Here is a 21,377-nt window from a genome sequence, read left to right as displayed (position 1 = left end):
AGCAGATGTCACTGTCCCCTTTTCCAGATGGGTCGGGTGTAGAGGTGAGCTAATCCTGGTTGGCAGAGAAAGAGCTTGTTGATTTCTGGTTTCGGTTCTGCCATGTCACCAGCGAGCCATTTAACAACTCTGAGTCTGGGAAGTGCGGCCTCAGAGTTATGAATGAGACAGCACCGGGGTGCTTGTAGTCCACATTGCAGTGAGAGGGAAGAATTGGGGGTGAAGTGGGCAAAAGTATGAGGGGGATGTTAGGTAAGCAGCAGTGTACTAAGTCATTTGAGTATTATCTGTAAATATTAAAAATGGTAATTTCTAAGACTATATATATATATTTGAAGTGAAATTCTCTTTAGATGCTATTGAGGGTTCAGCTATGTTTAAACGTTCATATTTAGACAAAAATAAAGACGATATGCAAAATTGAAAATACTTTTATTAGTGTAATAGAACGTGGGGTGATCTTACGAGGACGCTGCTGTGTTCCACACCCACGAGCGCTCACCCGTGGCCTCTTCTTCCCCACAGGGCCACGTGAAGCTGTCTGACTTTGGCCTTTGCACAGGCCTGAAGAAGGCACACAGGACGGAATTTTACAGGAATTTGAACCACAGCCTTCCCAGTGATTTCAGTAAGTGTTAGCGGTGATGCTGGCCTTTTATTCCTCACCTGGACCTGGAGCCGGGCCCTGGCGACAGAACATGCAGGACAGATGCGGAGCGTCTCCCTTTGAGTCTTCTTTTTTTTTTAATCCCGAGGATGTTTTCCCATTGACTTTTTAGAGAGGGTGGAAGAGAGAGGGAAAGACAGAGAGAAACATCGATATGAGAGAAACACATCGATTGGTTGCCTCCTGCACAAGCCTGGAGCAGGGCCTGGACCAGGGAGGAGCCTGCAACGGAGGTATGTGCCCTTGACCGGAATTGAACCTGGGACCCTTCAGTCCGCAAGCCGATGCTCTGTCCACTGAGCCAAACCAGTGAGGGCCATTGGAGCCTTTAGAGAGTGAAATGACTTGTACTTGTGCAGTGAGGCCAGAGAAGTGCCCCCAATGTGTTAAGATGGATGTCGTAAAGAGCTTGCTTTGGAGCTCTATGAGCAGGTTCCCGGGGAGGAATTTGGGGCAGGAGAGGAGGAAGTCCTGGGAACAGTTCCAGAACATTTATCCTGCATGCTTCTTTCTGTCATGGCAGAAAGAAATTTATCTTTATGAGTGTTACTTTCATTATCAATCAAACCACTGAAATTACATAGTAAAACTACAGTTCATCTTAGCTTATATCAAATAATATATTATAAACCCTGGAATCTCTGATTAACAATTACTGCTCTTGGAAATTTGATGGTAATTTTGAGAAATTGTAACTGTTTTAGATTCATTTTGGGACCTTTGCTTCTGATGAGACTGAATTCCTGGTAATTCTGATGAAATTCCCTGTAGTTCTGATCAAGGCTGTGTTCTCTGTAGCCACATGATGCATATGGAAGTGCTGTTTGATCTCATTGTGTGATTCTTTGAACACATGCTTGCTGGGAAATGTGTCATCCAAAGTTGCTGATGTGTTGGCAGACTTTTGGGCTCATGTGGTTTGGACCAGAGCCTAAAAAAGTCGTAAACATTCCTGTCTGAACTTTGAATAGAGCTTGTTTTCTCTACTTTTAGCTTTCCAGAACATGAATTCCAAAAGGAAAGCAGAAACCTGGAAAAGAAATAGACGTCAGCTAGTAAGTAATCTCTGTAGCTTCTTAAATGCTACAAGCCAAGTATGAATATGTTAAAAAATATGCACATAAATTTCCATTTGATGAATATGCACATAAATTTGCAGCACATCTATCCCTTGCTTTTAAGATGACCTTAATAGCGTACTGTTGTCATTTGGAAGCAGATGATACTAGGTGGTTTTGGTTGTGTCATTTTCAGTAGATGACCTCATTCTGACCTTTTACATTGGTGACAACCCCTTTCTTTCCTATCCCACCATTTCCCTATTTTTATGATGGTAAAGGGGTCATATTTAAGCTCCAGGTCTCTCAAAATGAAACTAAGCTCATATATCTACCCAGAGCTTTAAGACATTAATGGTTCACAAACTTCTAAAATTTTGATTCACTTCAGCAAGTCATTACTCCTCGATTTACCTGCTCCACCCTTTTCTGTTTTGTGGTAGGAAAAAGAACCAGGTGTTTAAAATTGGAGAGAAATTTAAGGGAACTGCTTATTACTTACTTTATAGATAATTTGAGCAAATACACATAAAATTATGTGTCACAGGCTTAAAAAATAACATTAGATTTATCTTGATCGTATGTAGGAAGTTATTTAAATGATACAAATTCACCAGTGAAATGTTGCTATTAGCAAGCTTTTATTCTGATTCATTAGTTTATATTTGAAGTGCAATGTACATGTCCTACTGTCTAGTTATTGGGAAATTAATAGAAATGTGAATCGCTGCATACTTAGGCTTTGCTAGAAACCTGCAGCAAATGAGGTTGACGATGGTAGAGCTGAACTAAAAGCTGACTGTTAGAAAGCAAGAGCAGCAGCAGTGGAAGGCTGTGACTAACTAGGAGTGATGAGCATGCGTGCGTATTACATAGACATGGTGGCACTTCTGCTTGTGACGTATACAGATATAATAGTAACTTGGCAGGTGGGCTGGATCCTGGTTTTCAGCCAAATTTCTTGGTAAAATACTGAATTAGAGTTCTCTGTAGTGTTTTTAATGACTGACTTAGTAGGTCACTAGTCATGTGATGTGAAAATGGAAGCCTGTAGAATTGTTTGAAAAAGAATCAAAGGAAGGCTTGCTTTTCGCCTGCATGCCCCCGACTGGGGATGTGCCCGCAACCAAAGTACATGCCCCCGACCGGAATCAAACCTGGGACCCTTCAGTCTGCAGGCCGACGCTCTATCCACTGAGCCAAACCGGTTCGGCAGGAAGGCTTGCTTTTTAAAAAAAATTTACTTGAGGCCCTTAAGTAGGCTAAGACTATGTTTTCTGCGTATTATGGTTTTTATGTTAAACCTGGGCCTTGGGAGAGGCAATAACTTAACCCAAATACTTTTGGAGACACAGTAACTGAAATTAATCTTTGATAATCAGGGGTAGTTAGCGACATCGTAGTCTCTATTGCTTAGGAACTCTGATATTCTTTAAATGTCTAAATTCTGTATGTGGTTAAAAACTTTCCATATCTTGGTGAGGGTTAGGGAATGTCGGAACAGATCCGGACAGGTGCTTCTGAGAGCAGATCTTACTTTGGCTGCATGTCAGGATCACCTGGAACTTCAGAACATACTGGTGTCTGGGTGCACCCCAGAGATTCTGGTTGACTTAGTTTTGGGTCTAGATAGAGTTTGGGTATCTGATTTTCAAAAGGACTCTGGGTGATTGCCCTGTGCAGTGAAGGTTGAGACTATTTCTTAACAATAGCTTCTGAATTATTGGGACATTGACATTTACCTATGTTTTGGAAGCTAACAAAAGGTAAGGAATCTTCTTTGATTTTTAATTTTTTAAATAAAAGCAAGCCAATATTTAACCTTTGGCCGCTGTACTAATATTTATTTTGGGGGTAATTAAGCTTAAGTACCTTAAATTATTCTTATACTTTGAGACGGGCTTAATGCTCTTTGACACGCACAGAGGGTCATGTCGGGCTTACTAGGAACCACTTACAGGTCTGTAAGGAAGGGGAGCTCACTGTTGCTGTATTTGGAATTCACTGTCCTTTAATAGTTCAAATGTTTTGAAGTTTTTAAAAATCTTAGTAAACTAAGGTTCTCATGCTGTGATTAATGTTCTGACCTTTTTGTCTTATCTATGGTAGAAATGGAAATGTATTAAAGTCATCTTCATATTATCAATTTTGATAACTTGAAGAAAATAAAACTACTTCTCAGTCTTCACAGGGTCAATTAACCCTGTGCTTTTGACCTTTCATAGGTGATCCCATTCAGCCAGAACCAAACAGGAGGTTAATATTAGTTAATGCTTAATGTAGATTTACTGCTCTAGGTTAAGCCTATCATATTGTTCACCCACCCTATTACTGTTCTTTCTTTTTCTTTTTAAAAATCTGTATTGTTAAAATATTACATATGTCCCCTTTCCCCCACCCCCATTGGCCGACCCCTTGCAGCCCGCTCCTGCCCCAGGCCTTCACCACCCTACTGTCTGTGTCCAGGGGTTATGCATATATGCAGACAGGTTCCCAACCACCCACCCTGCCTTCCATCTGGGATTCGACAGTCTGTTACTTTTCAGTCCATTGAGAATCACTGAATAAAGTAGAGGTTTAAGGATCACTCCTTGGCCGCTTAAATTATATTGTAATGTTTTAAATAGCTTTGTGGTCTTGGGTAACCTTAGGCCTTGTAACTGATTAGGAAATAGGTATGAGTCAGCTTTAAGTTATTAACCACAGAGGTAAGAGTTGAAGTGCATCTAGGCATCTGATCTTTGCTAATGTATTTATTTTTTTAGTGTAGAAGTCATCGAAGTGTTTGAGTAGGAAGTGAAATTGCCTTATTTTCCCCAAAATCCTAAATGAAATAATAAGTTGGAACATGTCGTGTTTGAAAATGACTATTAACAACTGACAAAGCTCTTAAAAGTGCACCTCTGTTAACACTAAGAATATCCAGAGACCAAAAAGGAAAAGGAGACAGATCTGAGGTATTGAGAGCTTAGAGTGGAAAACGGACAAAAGTGTGGGAGGGGCAGTCCCTCGACTAGTTTGTTAAAAGGAGAGTGGGCTCCTGGGGCTGGACTCCAGTCGCAGCCGCGTGTGCCACGGGCTGTGCCTGCTGCTGGCTGTGCTTTATAACTGCGGAGTCTTTAATGCCTTAGTACCTTGAAGTAATTCTTTTCCTGTGGCAATAGGTCTCTGGTTTCGTAATAGAAATCTTTGAACAAATAAGGTTTACTTAATAATCAGCTTTGCTGGAATAAATCTAGTCCCTAAATTGAAGGGTTTCTTCTTGGGGCCCAATCCATGTTTTAGACTTCAAGCTTTAAAACAAAATAAAACTGGCATTTATGTTATTTAATATGTATAGTTAATGAAAATACTGTGCAATTACGTATGTGGAATAAGTGGATTTCTGTCTTACAGTATAAACAAAATAAATTGTAGATGAAAAGTAAAACTTTGACAATTTTAGAAGCAAATACTTGTATCTTTATAACCTCAGAGTAAAGAAAGACTTCTCAAATATAAAAGAAGTACAAATCATAAAGAAAGTGTGTTGTATTTACTGCTTATAAAAAACACACACAAGTTTCTGTATGTTGAAAGACATAAAGGAGCAGATAAGTCATGTGGCCCAACTACTTTGGAATGTCTTGCAGTTCACATGCATATCCTGCAACCCAGCAGTTCCACCCCTAGTCATGTGCCGTGGAGAAATGCTTGTCCCTGTAAACCAGGAGACACGCCAAAGAACGTTTATTGCATTTTCATAACAGCAAAAACCAAACCCCAAACCATGGAAATTACTCAGAGGTTCTTGTCCATCTACAGGAAAATGGTTACATTCTGGAATAGAATATTTTACAGCAGTGAAAATAACTGAACTACAGCTACATGTGATATCATGGATCAAGTTTAGAAACAAAACATTCAGAGGACAAATCAAGCAGCAGAAGGCTGCATGTAGAATGATGCTGTTTTTACAAAGCTCAGAAACAAAACTAAAAATGATTTAGAGAGACACACGGCAAAAAATTAAATTTCTTTTTAAAAGCAGAGGGATGATAAACATAAAATTGAGCATATAGAGTTTAGGAGAGCCCGAGGATGGGATGAGTACACTTTTAGTTTTAATGGTATTGGTAATATTTTGTTTTTTTCAGTTGAACTCGTGAGTATTTGTTTTCATTATTATGCTTTATAATCCAATAATTACACATTTTTGGTATGGACAAATATTGCATCATTTAAAAAAATCAATAAGTGATAAGCCTCCAATTGGGAGAAGATAATTGCAATATGTGAAACTATAAAGGATTAATGTCCTGAATTGGGATTAATGCCCTGGATTTATTTTTAAAATTCCTCTGAATCAATAAGAAAAACGATAATGCAACTAAAAAAAAAAACTAATGGGCAAAGGATCTGAACTCCAAGGAATTCACAGAAAATAAAAAGACCTTAATGGCTAATTAACATAGGAATATGCACTCAACCTTACTGAAAATAAGGGAAATGCAAATTAACAGAGCAGAAACCGAAGTAACCGAAGTAACCGCTTGAGCTAAAGCTGACCCGGAAAATGCAAATTAAAACAGTGAGATCCATTTCATATTCATCAGATTGGTAAAAATTAAAACGTTCAACAGAGCTAAGTATGGGTGAGATATGAAACATAGGAGCTCCCCCCCCCCCCCGGGGGGGTGATTAAATGGGCATAACCACATGGAAGGACAATTGGAAGATGGCTAATTAAGTAGAAGACCAGTGATACTATTTCTCTTACATTCTCTAGTGAAATTTTTGCACAAGTGCCCAGGAAGTGATATAAGAATGTTCATTCAGGTGTTTTTGTTACAGTGAAACATTGGAAGCAGTGTAAGTGTCCATTTACAGGAGAATGAATGAAAAAACAACACCATGACATTTGTGTAATGAAAAAGTGTTCAGTGGTAAAATGAGTGAAAGAATTACGTGAATTAATCTTGTGTATAATTGGAGTAAAACAAGCAAGCCTTGTAAAATAATACAGATCGGTGTGAAATCCTTTATTAAAAGTTGAAATATACAGGAAGTACTATGTCACTGGCATGAATATTCATACCACCATAGCAAGCAACTTCAGGGTGGTTTTAACTTTAGTGGAGGGAGAGACCGGGTATCTGGCTTTAGTCTTTCTTCAGTTTCACTTTTTTAAAAAAAGACAAGTGATCTAAAACAAATGTGGCAGATTACTTAACCTCTCTTTAAGATGGGTTATAATTACATGTGTGTTGTTTGTGTTTTGTTTCTGTATGTTTGCAGTATTTCACAATAAATACTTTTAAAAACCACAGCTGTACTTTTAATGTTGGAAATTATGTAATAGGAAAGCACCTCGAGTGAGCCTTCCAGCTGGTCCACGCTCCGGTGCCGAGCACACTGGCAGGCGTGGCTGTGCTCCCCCAGGACTGCAGTCCTGGGGCACGAGAAGAGATTCCTTGTATTTATAAACACTCCTCTCACACCTAGTCATAGAAATAGTTAAGTTTGGTAAATAGACATTTATAAACCTTTGACCTATAGGATATACCTTTAGCTTTTAATAATAAAACTTCCCTTTATGATTTTCTCAAATCAAAGAGTAGATATAGTGGAAAGAGGGATGGTTTGGAGCAAGAGAATTTCCAAGCTGCACTCTGCCACTTAACTCGTTCTGAGACCTTGGGCAAAGCCATTTTGAGCGTCAGATTTTTTTAATCTGCAAAATTAGATTAATAAAGTCCTCTTTGCTCAGTTTTGTCAGGACTATATAGTCTCATAAGCATGTAAGAAGTACAGCGCCTGGCACTTCCTGGATGCTTAGTAAATTATGACTAGTTGTCATGATAGGTACCTGTCACGACAGGCACTAGTAGGCTTTGGGTCCCTCACCTCACTGACAGCTTTAGTGTTCATTTTGGAAGGGCTCTGGCAAATCAGGTTTGCCATTAAGCAGCGAGGCCTTCCTGCATGTTTGGTTTGTGGGTAGCTGTAGACCAGGGGTAGGGAACCTTTTTCCTGCCCAGGGCCACTTGGATATTTGTAACATCATTCACAGGCCATACATAATGATCAACTTAAAAATTAGCCTGCTGTTTTTGGTCAGACATTTAATTAAGTCACCCCTAATGCCTTGGCAGGCCCAGACCAAATGATTTTATGGGCCTTACATGGCCTGTGGGCCGGATGTTCCCCACCCCTGCCCTAGATGGTGCTGGGGCCTCTGGTCTATAGAACAGAACTCTGGCACCCTCCTGCCTGCTGGGCCTCCCTGATGTGTGGTACGTGTTTCAGGCCTTCTCCACAGTAGGGACGCCTGACTACATTGCTCCCGAGGTGTTCATGCAGACCGGGTACAACAAGCTCTGTGATTGGTGGTCGCTTGGCGTGATCATGTATGAGATGCTCATTGGTAAGTTGTATGCTTTCAGTTGGCTTTTTCTGTGTGGCCAGGAAGGAGTCCTACAGTGATAGTAAACTCCCATTTCAATTTGAGGTTGATCTACGTGCTCTCCCCTCCCCCATCTTTCAAAGTAGTTTCCCAAGTAGAAAACTCTTGGCCAAAAAATGCATCCTACTGTATTCTCTGGCACAGTGCTATCCTGTGGTTGCTTTGCTGATCATTTATCATGTTTTTCTTCTGCTTTCACCTCCTCTCCCTCTAGCAGCTCTTTCAGTCACTGGATTTATTAAACAGTCATTGTATGCAGAGAGCTGTACCTGGGGAGTGCCTCACACACTCTTTACTTCCTATTTTCTGTCCCCGTCATCTCTCGAGGTCTTCAAAGCATGGGACCTTCTGATCTCTCCCTCTTATTCAGATGGTATATCTCCTTTAGGGGACACAGCAGCCGGGTGGCCCCATGCCCGAGAGCACTAGGGGAGTCAGTGTGTCTGTGGGGGCACTGAGTGTGTCTGTGTGGACAACAGGCAAGGCCTCTGTCTGACTGTGTTGTCTCTGGGAGCGTTGGATGGAGGCCTCTGGAGTGGGTGTCATGTGTGGAGGGCAGGGAGAGGAGTATGATTTATCTTCGTGCCTGTGGTTCTCAAAGAGGGACGGTGGTCACTTTCAAAACCCATGCTTTTTTCTTATTCTACTTGTTTGGATGTTCTTAGAATGGAGTAGTTTCTTTTTTTCTCTTTTAAAAATCCTCACCTGAGGACATTTTTATTGATTTTAGAGAGAGGACGGGAGAGGGAGGGAGAGAAACATTGATGTGAGAGAGAAACCTTGATTGGTTGCCTCCTGTACACTCCCCGACTGGGACAGAAACCGCAGCCTGACCAGGAATTGAATCTGAAACCCTTTGGTGCTCGGAATGATGCTCCAACCAACTGAGCCACCCAGCCAGGGTGAGGCGTTTCTTAGTAAGGTTGTTTCATCCTTTCATTTCTTCTTCGGGCACAGTGGTTCCCGCATCTGTAACTCTACTTCTTTCTTTTTCCAGGTCCAGTTATTAGCTGGCTCCTGGTGGTTCCAAGAGCACAACTTTACTTTGGGTTTAGGAGTTTGGGGAAGATAAAATATTGCTTAGATGTCATGGGGGAAGGCCATAACAAGATCATTAAAGATACAGGGAATTGTATTAAGGAGACTAATCTCACATTCAGTGCTCCGCGATGTGAAAGCTCCAGGCTCCTTTTTATTACAGGCTACCCACCTTTCTGTTCTGAGACCCCTCAAGAGACATACAAGAAGGTGATGAACTGGAAAGAAACTCTGACTTTCCCTCCAGAAGTTCCTATCTCTGAGAAAGCCAAGGATCTGATTTTGAGGTATCGGTCAGAGAACATCCCCCCCCCCCCCCACCCTCCCCCCCCCCCCCCCCCAGTCCCCACCCAGGCTTTTTGACATCAGTGAATCTGTGTTTTAAATCTTTCGTTATTTCCTGGGTTGCACCCTGCTTCCTCCTATTTCTCTTTTTGAAAAGTGGAGGTTATTCCTTTTCTTCCTCAAAAGAAACTACTTGAGGGATGCTGAAAGGCCTCTGTCTTTTCCAGATTCTGCTGTGAATGGGAACATAGGATTGGAGCCCCTGGAGTTGAGGAAATCAAAAGTAATTCTTTTTTTGAAGGTGTTGACTGGGAACACATCAGGTATATATCCATATGAAAACTTCCAGGATTATTTCAGAAATTCTGTAGTTAGCTTAATACTAATTTGGAAGCACCATTATTGGCAAACCAAGTAAGAGAAGAGATCTTTTTAGAAATTCAGGGTATTTTCCTGATTTAAGTTTATGCTGAGGACTGGGAATTGGAGCTTCCTGTTGGCCCGGAGTCATGGGATATGTTAAAGCCAGCAGTTACTTCCATGTGAAGTGAACTTTGGGTTCCATTGTGAAGGGAACATCTAAGAAGTGTGTTGTCCTTGCTTTTACCTGGGACACTCCAGCCTCTCTGGTGTTGGGGACCACCAGCATGACTGTCCCTGCCCAGAGGGTAGGGACTTCCTCTGGGAGATGGAGGAGGAGGAAGGAGTGGAAGGAATGGGGCAGGAAGTGGCCAGAGTGGGGGTAGGGGAGGGAGAACGTCTGGTGTGTGGAGCGCTCCCAGCCCAGCGGGCGCCTGCGCAGCCTGCTATGGGCCCAGGCCCAGGCCGCTGGCGTTTGTGGTTGCTGAACAGCAGGTGAAGAAGTTGTCATCTGTTTCATGACTATTCTGACTTGCATCCTGTGATTTTTACCGTTGCCTCCTTTGTGACGCCTCCTCGTTGGCATCTTGGATGGATGGGCAGAGCCCTACAGGAGGGGCCTTTCTGAGGTCCAGGCTCCCTTTCTTGCGTGCATAGCTTAGACTTTAATTTCTCCTTATTGTTCTTCTAGCTATGAATAATCATTATAGTTTTTCATTGTGATTTATTTTGTTTGGCTGTAGTCAGTTGGTATGTTTGGTCCTTGGTCAGAAGCTTTTCAGAGAAAATGAGTGCTGCCTGCCTGGGGTAGTCTTCCACGTCAGACCCAGGGTCTTCTCTGCGGAAGGCTGATTAGTTATGATGCATTTGATTACTAACCATAGTAATTCTGGCATGTCTGTTCTTGGCAGAGAGAGACCTGCTGCAATATCTATTGAAATCAAAAGCATTGACGATACCTCAAACTTCGATGAGTTTCCAGAATCTGATATTCTTAAGCCAACAGGTAATACCACCAACTCTGCCTACGGCTGCCTTACAAGTGCATTATTCCCCGCCCCCCTCCCCATTTTGGGGTGATGTTTACAAATCAGGGTAGAGGATGTGGAGAGGAACTTCAGGTCTTTGGGTTCTTGGTAAGTATTTCCGGTGCTGTGCTGGGAAGCGGCAAGACCGTGTCACGTGGAAGATGGATACACGCTCCCGGGCTTAGCCTGCCCAGCGGGTGGGTCAGTCACAAAGGTCTGTTCTCTTGTTGCTGTTTATTACAGTAAAGGTTGGGTGACCTGGAATGACAGAAGTGGGAAAATAAACCGCTTTAAATATATGTGGGAAAAAATGAGGTTCAAGGAACATATAGGCAAGCAAATGTAGAAAATTCACCCTGAGTGAAAAATAGCTTTTCCCAGATAGAAAACTGGTATGTTCTTCAGAACGTCATGTCTTCAGTACCCAGTGGGCTGTCGGGGTAAGGCAGGGAGTCAACTCTCACATCTATTTCTTTCCCAGTGGCAACAAGTAATCACCCTGAGACTGACTACAAGAACAAGGACTGGGTCTTCATCAATTACACATACAAGCGCTTTGAGGGCCTGACTGCGCGGGGGGCAATACCTTCCTACATGAAAGCAGCAAAATAGTGCCCTTGGATGGAACCCTGCGTGGAGCAGAGTTCGTGTACACATCACAGTGTTCCTCTCACACACTTTTGAAAGAGCTTCCAAGAAGCTTATGGAACCCACCCGTATGTCCCGGAAACTTGCCTGAAATGTGACAGTGAGTGGGTTCTCTTCATAGTGCATCTGAAGCTGTAGAACAAGCCAGCCAGTCCCACCACGTCGGCCATAAGCAGCTTCTTCAGAAGCATCACGAGCCAATTTGATAGATTTTTTTTTTTTTAAACAACTTGAGTTTTCCTAAGTTCATCAGAATGAAGGGGAAAAAACAGCCATCATCCAACATTATTGAAATTGTAACGTATACTTACTGAGTATCCGCCAATTCCCATGATTTTGTGATAGGCTTTCTGCCAAGCCCACCGAGTATTTCCTATTTCTTTACAGCTGAAAGTTCCATAGTCCTAAGGAAATAAGCAATAACGAAAGCCTCAGCAGCCAGCGTTCTGCTGAAGAAAGCGATCCTCCATCCTCTGAGGGGTGATGGTGGTTTCTCCCCCGACGAGAGGCTCCGACAGCCTCCATTCGTGCTGCCCCTTATTTATGGTACTAGGACACAGACAGTCCACTGATGCCTGTCCTCCCACCATCTGCAATACTCATGCTGCTTTTTGGAGTGTTGACGGGGGAATACCAGCTTGATCCATTGTTGCTCCTCGAAGGCCCCCAAAGCCGTTGGGCATTGCCACGGAGTCCGATCACATGGAAAACCTCATTTCTCCTCTCGGCTCGCTCAGAAAGTCCGAGTCGGATGTTGCCGCGGACCAGCACTACCCACAGGTGCTGCCAGCAGGAACTCGGCTTGTTCCTGGGAACACAGCAAGGAGAGCCAGGCACAGGCAGGAGCCTGGACCCCTCTTGGCCGAGGTGCTGCTCCCACGGGTCTCCAGAACCTGCGTGGAAGTGGGAAGGAGCCAGCCCAGTGAGAAGTGCAGAGCCAGCCTCAGATCTTTGTCTCGTTCACTCCTCAGTTGTTGGTGCAGCTCAGCTGTGTTTTGTCTTCTCTCTTGGTATTTCTTCTCGCCCATCTTTAAGTACCATTTTGCCTTGGAACCATGATTACAGATGTTTCCTTTGCAGATGCCTTCCTGGGGGATGTTCCTCTCCACCCTACAGGGTGGCCTGCAGCTTGGGCTGAGCGGGCCCTGCTGTGGCTTCTCTCATGAGACACCCTCAGAACTTGAGCACAAAGTGCCTTCTCTTTTCAGCTGCCACCACCTTTAGAGGAAGTTTGCTGTGTCAGGAAATTGTGGAGGCTCCATATTAATGCATTACTTTAAAAAATTTTAATAACTCGGAAAGCATCATTTGCACCTGGGTGGTAACTTTACCTGTGCAGAGCATCCTAGCCAGGCTGCAGCGGGGGACCACTTCCTGCCAGTCTTGATGTTACTAAGATCAGCTTTGAAAGGAAAGTATGTCCTAGCTTAGTCCTTCAGAAAAGAAAAATGAAATTCAAAGTTACAGTAGTAAATGAAATTGCTTTGGATTTTCATGTTTTAGAGAAAGAAAAAAGAATTTTAAGGAAGTATTAACTCTGGATGAAGGTAATGTCTGCCCCTAATCTTTCATTCATGGTCTGTTAGTGAAAAGGAAGTAAATGAGATTCTTTTGTGTAACTGTAGTTTCTTTGTATTACCAAATAGTTGGGGTGTTGACCCCCATGTGTTTTGCAAGAGTCTGTGGTGAGCATGGGTAAGGAGTGGTGATTGTGTGTTGGGGAGTGGCGGGGGATCATTTGTTTTTTGGGGAAATGTCCACTTTTTAAACTTTTGAATAAACAGTGTGGAAAAAGCAGTGTAATGTGTTCTAACTCAGATGTGGCTTCCACTTCAAAGAGGCAGAAGGCTAACTGCATCACCGTCTGTAGGCCGAGTGGTTTTCTGTCTCAGGGAAGCTGGGCCTGCATCTTTGGAATTGCTGTCCATACAGAGAGGCTGTCTTCTGTGGGCCCCACGCCTGTTCTATCTGGTTCTGTCACAGGACAGTGGGCTCTCCCCTGCGTGAAGGCCAGGGGAGACTTTCCTGACAAAGTGCTCTCAACTGGTGAACCTTCCGTACAACTGTTTACAGCTCAGCCCCATTTATTTTCCCCAGCCTGGGGTTGACTAGGAATCTCAAAAGCTCTCAGGGCAGGACTCAGCCCCCATGTCCACCAGAGCAGGGTTCTGTCTCCAGATCATGTGTATTTGGGTCCTGTTGGATCCCACTTACCCCTTCTCTATGTTAGAGAAGGAAGCCTGAGAAAAAGGCAGGAAGGGGCAAAAACCAGGGTCGGACCTGCAGGCAGAGGGAAGCTAAATGCAGTCAGAATGTGTACTGTCTTTCCAAGGCTCGTCGCAGACATGTTGGGATTGGCTCAGTGTTGGTTCTGTTCACAGATGATTCTGTTTCCTACTTTCTTTTTAAAAAAATAATTTTTAAATTGATTTCAGAGAGGAAGAGAGAGAGGGAGAGAGAGACACATCAATGAGAGAGAATCATTGATCGGCTGCCTCTTGCACGCCCCCACACTGGGGATTGAGCCGGCAACTGGGCGTGTGCCCTGACCAGGAATCAAACCATGACCTCCTGGTTCGACGCTCAAGAACTGAGCCATGCCAGCTGGGCACGTATTGCTTTGTAGAATTACTTTCAAAAATAACATACAGGCGAATTCCTTTGGAATTAATATTCAAGGTCTGAATAGGTGGCTAATTTTAAAACTCACCTATATGGCCTAATAGGATTCCTCTGCTACTTACTACTAATACTTTTCCTCTGAATTATTTCCTTGAAAAGCATAACCTTTGTGTGTAACCTGTTGGTGTTTTCAGAACTCAGAAGGATTCAGCGAATGGTCTTTTCCTTCGCTAGGTCATACATTTTCCCAGAATTATCTATCAAAGCCAATACTGACTTAAAACTAACCTCCACATGCTTGTTCAGGCATTATTTTCAGAGGAAACATCTTCCCCAAATAACATTTAAGCACCATATTATACGGAGTTCAATACCAGGCACTCGGACAAGGGAGGGAGTGCTGTGTGGTTCTGAGCTGCACATCAGCGAGGGGAGCATTCCCACCAAGTGGCTAACAATGCAGCATCGGTTATAGTTAGTATTTTAGTGGCGATGTAACAATATGTTGAAACCAACCCAAAGTTGCTGGAAAGCTTAGGGAAGCTCCTGGAGATGTTTGCAGACAGCAGTGACTTGCAGGGAGTGAGCAGTCCAGGATGTTGGAGGCAGGAAGGTATGGTCTTGTGCTGTGGTAGAGGCACGGAGTTGAGTAATTACTGCTTTATGAAGAACACTGCAGTCACTTTTGTTATGTCATTTCCCTCCCCCACTTCAACCCACTCCAGTCTGGTGCCTCTTCCTTGTGTGAAATGTATTATTCCACGTATAAACCGTGCTGGCATTTTTATTATTCCTGTGGTGACTGGTGTTCTGCCATACCCATTGGTTTCTTGACTCCTTATCTTGATCGACCTGCTGCGCTCACACTGTTGACTTTAAAAACAGCTCCCAGCTCTCCAACTTCCTTCTTGTAGTTCCTCTGCCACCATTTAAATGCTGGTGCTCTTCAGAGCAATGACTTTCGCTCTCTTTTCACTTGGGGTCTTTAGGCCATCTGCCCCATACTGTGGCTTCAACTACCGTGTTTTTGTGGTGAGGTCTTCGAAGTGACCAGCCTACCTAGACCATTCCCCACATTGCCGGCTCTCATGGAGCCAAGTGCCTACCAGAAATGCCATTTGGATGGCCTTCTCCGGGCTCAGGCCAAGGCTGTCCGGCTCCTCTTGCCTCCATAGCCTTTTTTCTAGCTCAGTCTACTCAGCTGTCCAAGCCAGAAACGCCTTACGTGCTTCCCAACAGCAAGCACGTTCAGGTCCAGAGCATGGCCATCATCCTACCAGTGCCTCTATCCTAGCAGTGGCCTCCAAGTGACCTTTGCCCGGGTCCTCCTTTCAAGCCTGTCATCCTCCTTGCTGCCAAAGAAATTCTAAAAAGTCTGATCATGTCCTTCTCCTGCATAAAGCCTTGAGGGCTCCCAATACACTGTTGTCTGAGGTCTGTCTTTACTCGTCTCTTCTCTGCATCACCCCACCCACTTCCCTGATGACAGTAAGCAATTATGTCACCTTTGCTTACAGTTGAGTTGGCCTACGACATCTCCTCCCCTCATACTCATGGATCCAAAACAACCTGTATTCATTCTTCACAATTTGGTTCATGGGTCACCTCTAGAATTCTCTCGTGACCACTATACCCTCAATGAAAACTGGCTACTCCACCCTTACGGGGCTCCTAAGTGACCTGGATTGTCTACTGATGTCTTCTTCTTGTGATCATAAAAGCCCCTTGATGGGAGGAACCGTGTCCTAGTCAGGGTGTCCCTGTGGCCCAGCAGTGCTCGGCACAGAAGATACTCTGCAGGCCATGTTTACAGAGTGTGTTCTGAACCTCTGAGCTGATTAAGGCAGGCTTGCTAGGAAGGCACAGGCTTGCTTCAGCACCCCTGAAATTCAGTGTCACCAGCAGCAGGCTCCCAGGCTGAGCTGAGGGGCCTCAGTAGACACCAGCCCCGAGTAGGGCTAAGGATGAGAAAGAGGCTCTATCATGATGTCTCCAAGGGACGTACTTTTCACTGATGCCGTGGTTCCTCACTTGCTATAAACCCAAACTGGGACATCAAAGTTTGAGTCCTTTATCTTTCAAACTTACATTTGACTTGACGAGGTCCACTTAGTTGTATTTGAGGGTTCAAGGGGTCTCGAATGCAAGTTAACCAGGAACTAGAGAAGGGAGACCATCAGGGCTCTGGAACCTAGACGTACAAACAGCAGAGCGGGAAACACACAGGCCTGAGGCAAGCCCACGGCTGCTGTAGGAAAGGAGACTGGGCGGCCGGTGCCGCTCCTTCCAGTCCCTTTTTAACCTAGTTTTATTTTTCTGCCAAAAGAACAACATGGACACAAATCATAGTATTTTATTTAAAAAAAAAGCATCCTAAATATAGGATTTCGTAAACACTGGTAGGTAAACATGTGCAATTTTAAATACAAAATAAAGAGGCAAAACTGAAGGCGTTTTGCCTTTAAGAGAAAATGTCCTGCAGTGGTGGTCCCACCCAGAGCATGACTGTGGCTCCATCTCCCATGAAGGCATCAGGTTTGCTTTCTGAACTCACTATGCATTTTAACAATTTCAAAATGATGACATTAAAATACTCAAACCCCTTCCTAACTTCCCATTTTCACTGGATACAAAAGGCTCCATGTCGCACTTTGACAGTGTGAATGAAAGCCTGTGTTCTGACTGGTTTTACTTGCACAAGGATCTGTCGGGACACTGTGCACACAGAGCTCTCCTTCCTGGGCTTACTCCACAGTATCTCCTCAGACTGTACACTGTCACATCGTTCTCTTGGAATTTAGTTGAAAATATTGGCTATCGTATATTGTGCAGTAAATCCAGACACTTTCCAGCTTCTTTACCTTTTGCTGTCATTCTTTTCAGCCTGAGAAATCGTTAATATCACCACATTTTAACACTGTTCCTTGCCCAGTACTCTCCAAGTCTCAATGGCAAATGTTTCCTACTCAACAATACGTGATGTGATGCAGACATGAACTGATTCTAAACCTCAAATTCATCTTGGCTTGCTGAGATACCTCTAAGACAGTCTGGGTAAAACTATCTCCTTATGAAAAAGCTTCTGTGTAAGTCACCTGGCTTACTTATTTAGGCACTTAGAAAAAACACCAGACCCGAGTCCTACCCTTTGTATTAGAAACACCTCTTGCCCAGGTGGCCAGTAACTGATTCTTAAGGGAATGACTACAACCCAGCCGAGAGTCCTGCCACAGCAGAACGTCCTGGCCCTGGAAACAGCAGCTCTGAGGGGAGCCACCAAGTGACAGTGATGCTGAGCTCCAGGCGGGGAGGGCACGGATGCAGGAGAGCCTCCCGAGCCAGCTTCCTCCTGTCACCACCACCTGGTGACAGTGGCAGATTTACCTCCCAGACTGTCCATGGGGTTGGGGCCAAAAGCACATTAACCCAATTTGGGAAAAGAAGATATAGTTCTTAAAAGTCAGAATAAGTTAATCATTCATAGAGAACAGCGGTTCTCAACCTGTGGGTCGTGACCACTGGAAAACACATATAGCATATCAGATATTTACATTACGATTCCTAACAGTAGCAACATTACAGTTATGAAGTAGCAACGAAAATAATTTTATGGTTGGGGGTCACCACAACATGAGGAACTATATTTAAAGGGTCGCGGCATTAGGAAGGTTGAGAACCACCGATATAGAAGAAAGTGTTCACTACATGCCATACTTTCATACGTGGCTTTCCAACTAAGCAAGGACTAGAGTATCAGCTGCAGCGTGTTGACACTTTCTAAACATTACCAATACATTAGCTGTGTAACAAAAGTTATACATATACCACAGACTACACACTCAATGTAAATGTCCTTTGTGATGACATGGAAGTCAACTGAAAAGTAAAGGAAGCACCATTAAACAATACTGGGCTGGTCGGTTCCTAGTGGGCACGAATGTATACTGGTAAGGTCATAGCCAGACCTGACCTCAATATGAGCCAACAGTTTCACAGAAATAAAACTACCACTGGCCACCTGCCTTACAAACGGATGCCATGGTAATCAGAACTCTGCAGGTGGGGAGGGGGGTGGTTCAGTTTAACCCCGATTACTTTTCAGAGAAATAGAGCATCGATTTCTACTGTGATGCTGACCACATGCAAAGAATACACTTACTAGTAAGATTCTTGCTCTTCAAGCCTGGAAAGAGCATCTTTCAACGCCCATCCGACGTCACTCTTGGAGGACTGTGACTAGCATGGTCAAAACAGAATCAAGCAGCTTGCCCTATAGCATCTTATGGGAATGGGATTTAAGAAAGCCAGTCATGCTCTTAAAGGACTTGAAAACTATGTGCCTCTTTGTAAGTTGTGATGAGTAAATACCTGGGGCAGGTGACTGGAAGGCCAGCCTGTAGCGCAAAAGGGGAGATGGTCCCATGACATCCGGCTCTAGCCATGGGGACACTGGGGAAGGCGGTTCAGTGCTGGGGAGGGTGATCTGGTTGTCGCTGTGCACTGACACGCAGTGACAGAGCAAACAATTACTAGGGCTCACTTCCCTTCAACTCGTCCATCCTTGGGGGATGATGTTAGTATGTATGGTTTCTTACTCAGTGTGAGCAGCTGATAGGCTATTTCAAAATGAAAATATCCTGGTATCCAAAAAAATTCCCTAAGTATGAAAAGAATGCACAAAGAAGAATCCTGTACTGGGACAAAGCCTGAGCAGGTAATGCTTCCCCATCCAGCTTTCCCCGACACGTCCCCTCACTGGAGCTCTTACAAGTCTTCCCTCTGAGAAACAGCCCTTGTGAGAACTGTCTGCTCACAGCTGGAGCCTTTAAGTCATATCCAAGGTCGCCCATCCACATCCACAGCAACATGCTGCTCCTGGGTGAAGACCTGTGGCTTCTCACCAATTCCAAGCCAGGGCAATCAGAGTGGCCCATCGGGAGAGGTTCTTCTACTTGAGTTTCCTTCTAAATGAATAATCTAAACACCATGACGCTAAGGTTCCATCAACACTCTGATGCCACTTTCCTTCCTGTGACAGAATCCATGTGGTTTTGGATTGTTCTTGCATTTAATGAAAAAACAAAACTGAATTTTAGCGCCTACGAAGTTCCTTTTAGACATGTTGAATACAAGCCTCATTCTTCCCTGATGCAATCTGAGCACAGATGCCACTAGGAATGGCATCTTCTCCAACCTCTAATGAGCATGCCATTAGTGCTATTTGCAGAAGATAGAGATTGTCTCTAAGTTTGGTCCCTTCGCTGCTAAGTGATGTGCCTGGTATAAAACAAGACACAAAAGCCAAGACACAGCACAAAGGGTCAGAACTGCTTTGCCGAATGAGGCGACAGGAGTCTTGACTTGCTTTTCTGCTTTGCAGTTATGCAAAGGCTCAGTGAACAGCACCAGACCCAAAATTTCAAGTTAGCGGGGCTGCTGCCAAGCTGGGAGCTTCATTACCAGTGCTTTCTCATCCCCGGCAGAGGTGCAGATGTACTGAAAAGGACGCACGTTAATTATGGGAGGAAGGGAAGGATGGGAGAACTGGCTTTTGGCAGCCCAGACACTTCGCAGAGAGGTGGGCCCATACTGGCCCTAATCCTGAAAGTCGTTAGAAGCCATCTGAGAAAGTGGGGCATTCAGTCGGTCAAGTTCATCCACTTGGGGCGGGTGATGCATCAGTATCTCCTGGTCCTCCAAGACATCTTCTCCAGCAGCTACCAGGTTAGTGAGGGATTTGCTCCGAACACACTGGAAGTCCACATGGCGACTCTTTCCTTCTTCCTTTTCCCATGACATCTGGATAAAAGGGCGCTGCACATAATTATAGATGACTTCAGATCGGCCACCAGGTCTTCTCTTAATTTTTTCTTTACAGGTAGGGTAACCTGAAACAGAAAAAGACCGTTCTCATGACTTCAGCAAATGCTCACTCTGGCTTCCATACTTCCTCACATCAATTCCTCCCAAATCCATGAAAATTACAGGGGAAGCGACCAGTCTCTGACCATGTCCTCCCAGCCCCAATCACCTACACGCTCTCTGCCCTCCTGCTCAGTTAGTCGGTCTTATCCCTAGAAGGGAAGTAACAAAAATTCTATTATCCCTTCTAATGGAAAGGGGAGAGAAACCTCTTCTTAATTTCAGACGCCTTAGTTCAGGGGTGGAGAATGTCTGGTCCGTGAGCCATGGAAGGCCTGCAAAATCATTTGGATGATTGGACTTGAAATTCAATATATCTAGGAGTTTTTTTTTTCATAGCAACATACATTTATATTAAGTGAATTATATTATACATTTATATTAAGCGAATATTATAAATATCCAAATGGCCTTTGGCAGAAAAAAGGTTTGCCACCCCTGCTTCAGTTACTGGCAACAATACTACAGAATGAAAACCCTGCTAGGGCATGGCTAGTACTCCGTCCTCTAATTCTATTGCTTAGAGGGCACATTGTATGAGAACCAGTTAAGGGAATGTGGAATGTTTAGCCTAAAGGAAAAACTGGGATGCTGCCTAAAGTATCTGAAAGGCTGTCACATGGAACGGGAGAAATCTCATTATGTGGAAGAATGTTCTGATGGTGGCACAACCTGATGGGCTGCTGTGGGAAATGGAGTGATCCCTACCACCCTGTTCCTGGGGTTTCCAGAGACAAGGGAAATACAGAGGTTTAACTGAAGATCTCAAAAATTTCTTCCAACTTCAAATTCCAACCTAATTCAGACACAATGAAGGCCTGATGGGTTCGTGGGCAAGACTGGGACAGTAAGAGAAGCAAAACATGAGTCCCAGTCCCATGGAGGGAAAGCAGGACAGCTTCAGCAGAAATCCGTCTCTGAGACCTTCTACAGAGACCACAGGTGGGGAGGCTATCACTGCTCAAGACCATTTGAAGCAACTCTGCCAATGTCCAGGCACTTCTCAAGGGCACATAATGGAACAAACTCAGAGCCTCCAGGAGAGTTTTCAGAAGGACCCTTCCAGGACCCAGAAAGATCCTCACCAATGAGCTGGCAGAGTGGCTCTCCCCTTGGTGAGCCCCCAAGACTTGCCCCATTTACCCCTCCAGAGGCCTTAGCCCTCACTGCTCTCTTTATGCCGAGGCAGGTGCCAGGAGCCGGTCCATCCTTGCTGTTTCAAGGGACCTGGCATATATGGCATACTGTTCTTAATATATTTGCTCACCTTCTTGGCACTATGTGTTTTAACCAAGGTCACCTCT

General features: G+C 44.1%; 2 protein-coding genes across 7 annotated transcripts in view; one reads left to right on the top strand and one right to left on the bottom strand.

Moving 5' to 3' along the window:
- STK38 (serine/threonine kinase 38) overlaps nucleotides 1-21,377 on the top strand; it is a 109,752-nt gene that overhangs the window by 19,391 nt on the left and 68,984 nt on the right. The window contains exons 7-13 of one of the 4 annotated variants that reach the window (XM_015560863.1): nucleotides 526-628; nucleotides 1,661-1,722; nucleotides 8,014-8,131; nucleotides 9,372-9,495; nucleotides 9,721-9,776; nucleotides 10,765-10,859; nucleotides 11,363-13,326. In XM_015560863.1, coding sequence (XP_015416349.1) covers nucleotides 526-628; nucleotides 1,661-1,722; nucleotides 8,014-8,131; nucleotides 9,372-9,495; nucleotides 9,721-9,776; nucleotides 10,765-10,859; nucleotides 11,363-11,449 — 645 coding nt within the window. In that variant the 3' untranslated portion in view covers nucleotides 11,450-13,326. Of the gene's footprint in view, nucleotides 1-525; nucleotides 629-1,660; nucleotides 1,723-8,013; nucleotides 8,132-9,371; nucleotides 9,496-9,720; nucleotides 9,817-10,764; nucleotides 10,860-11,362; nucleotides 13,327-21,377 lie in introns of those variants that run through there. The other 3 variants (XM_006759028.2, XM_015560864.1, XM_015560865.1) reach the window with 3 other exon arrangements.
- Nucleotides 17,759-21,377, bottom strand: part of KCTD20 (potassium channel tetramerization domain containing 20) — a 24,863-nt gene continuing 21,244 nt past the window's right edge. For all 3 annotated transcript variants that reach the window (XM_015560866.1, XM_006759027.2, XM_015560867.1), the window contains exon 8: nucleotides 17,759-20,039. In XM_015560866.1, coding sequence (XP_015416352.1) covers nucleotides 19,747-20,039 — 293 coding nt within the window. In that variant the 3' untranslated portion in view covers nucleotides 17,759-19,746. The remainder of the gene's footprint in view (nucleotides 20,040-21,377) is intronic.

This window comes from Myotis davidii, unplaced genomic scaffold (assembly GCF_000327345.1).
Source record: "Myotis davidii unplaced genomic scaffold, ASM32734v1 scaffold1036, whole genome shotgun sequence".
In the NCBI taxonomy this organism is placed as follows: Eukaryota; Metazoa; Chordata; class Mammalia; order Chiroptera; family Vespertilionidae; genus Myotis; species Myotis davidii.
This window is presented reverse-complemented; position numbering and strand designations above follow the sequence as displayed.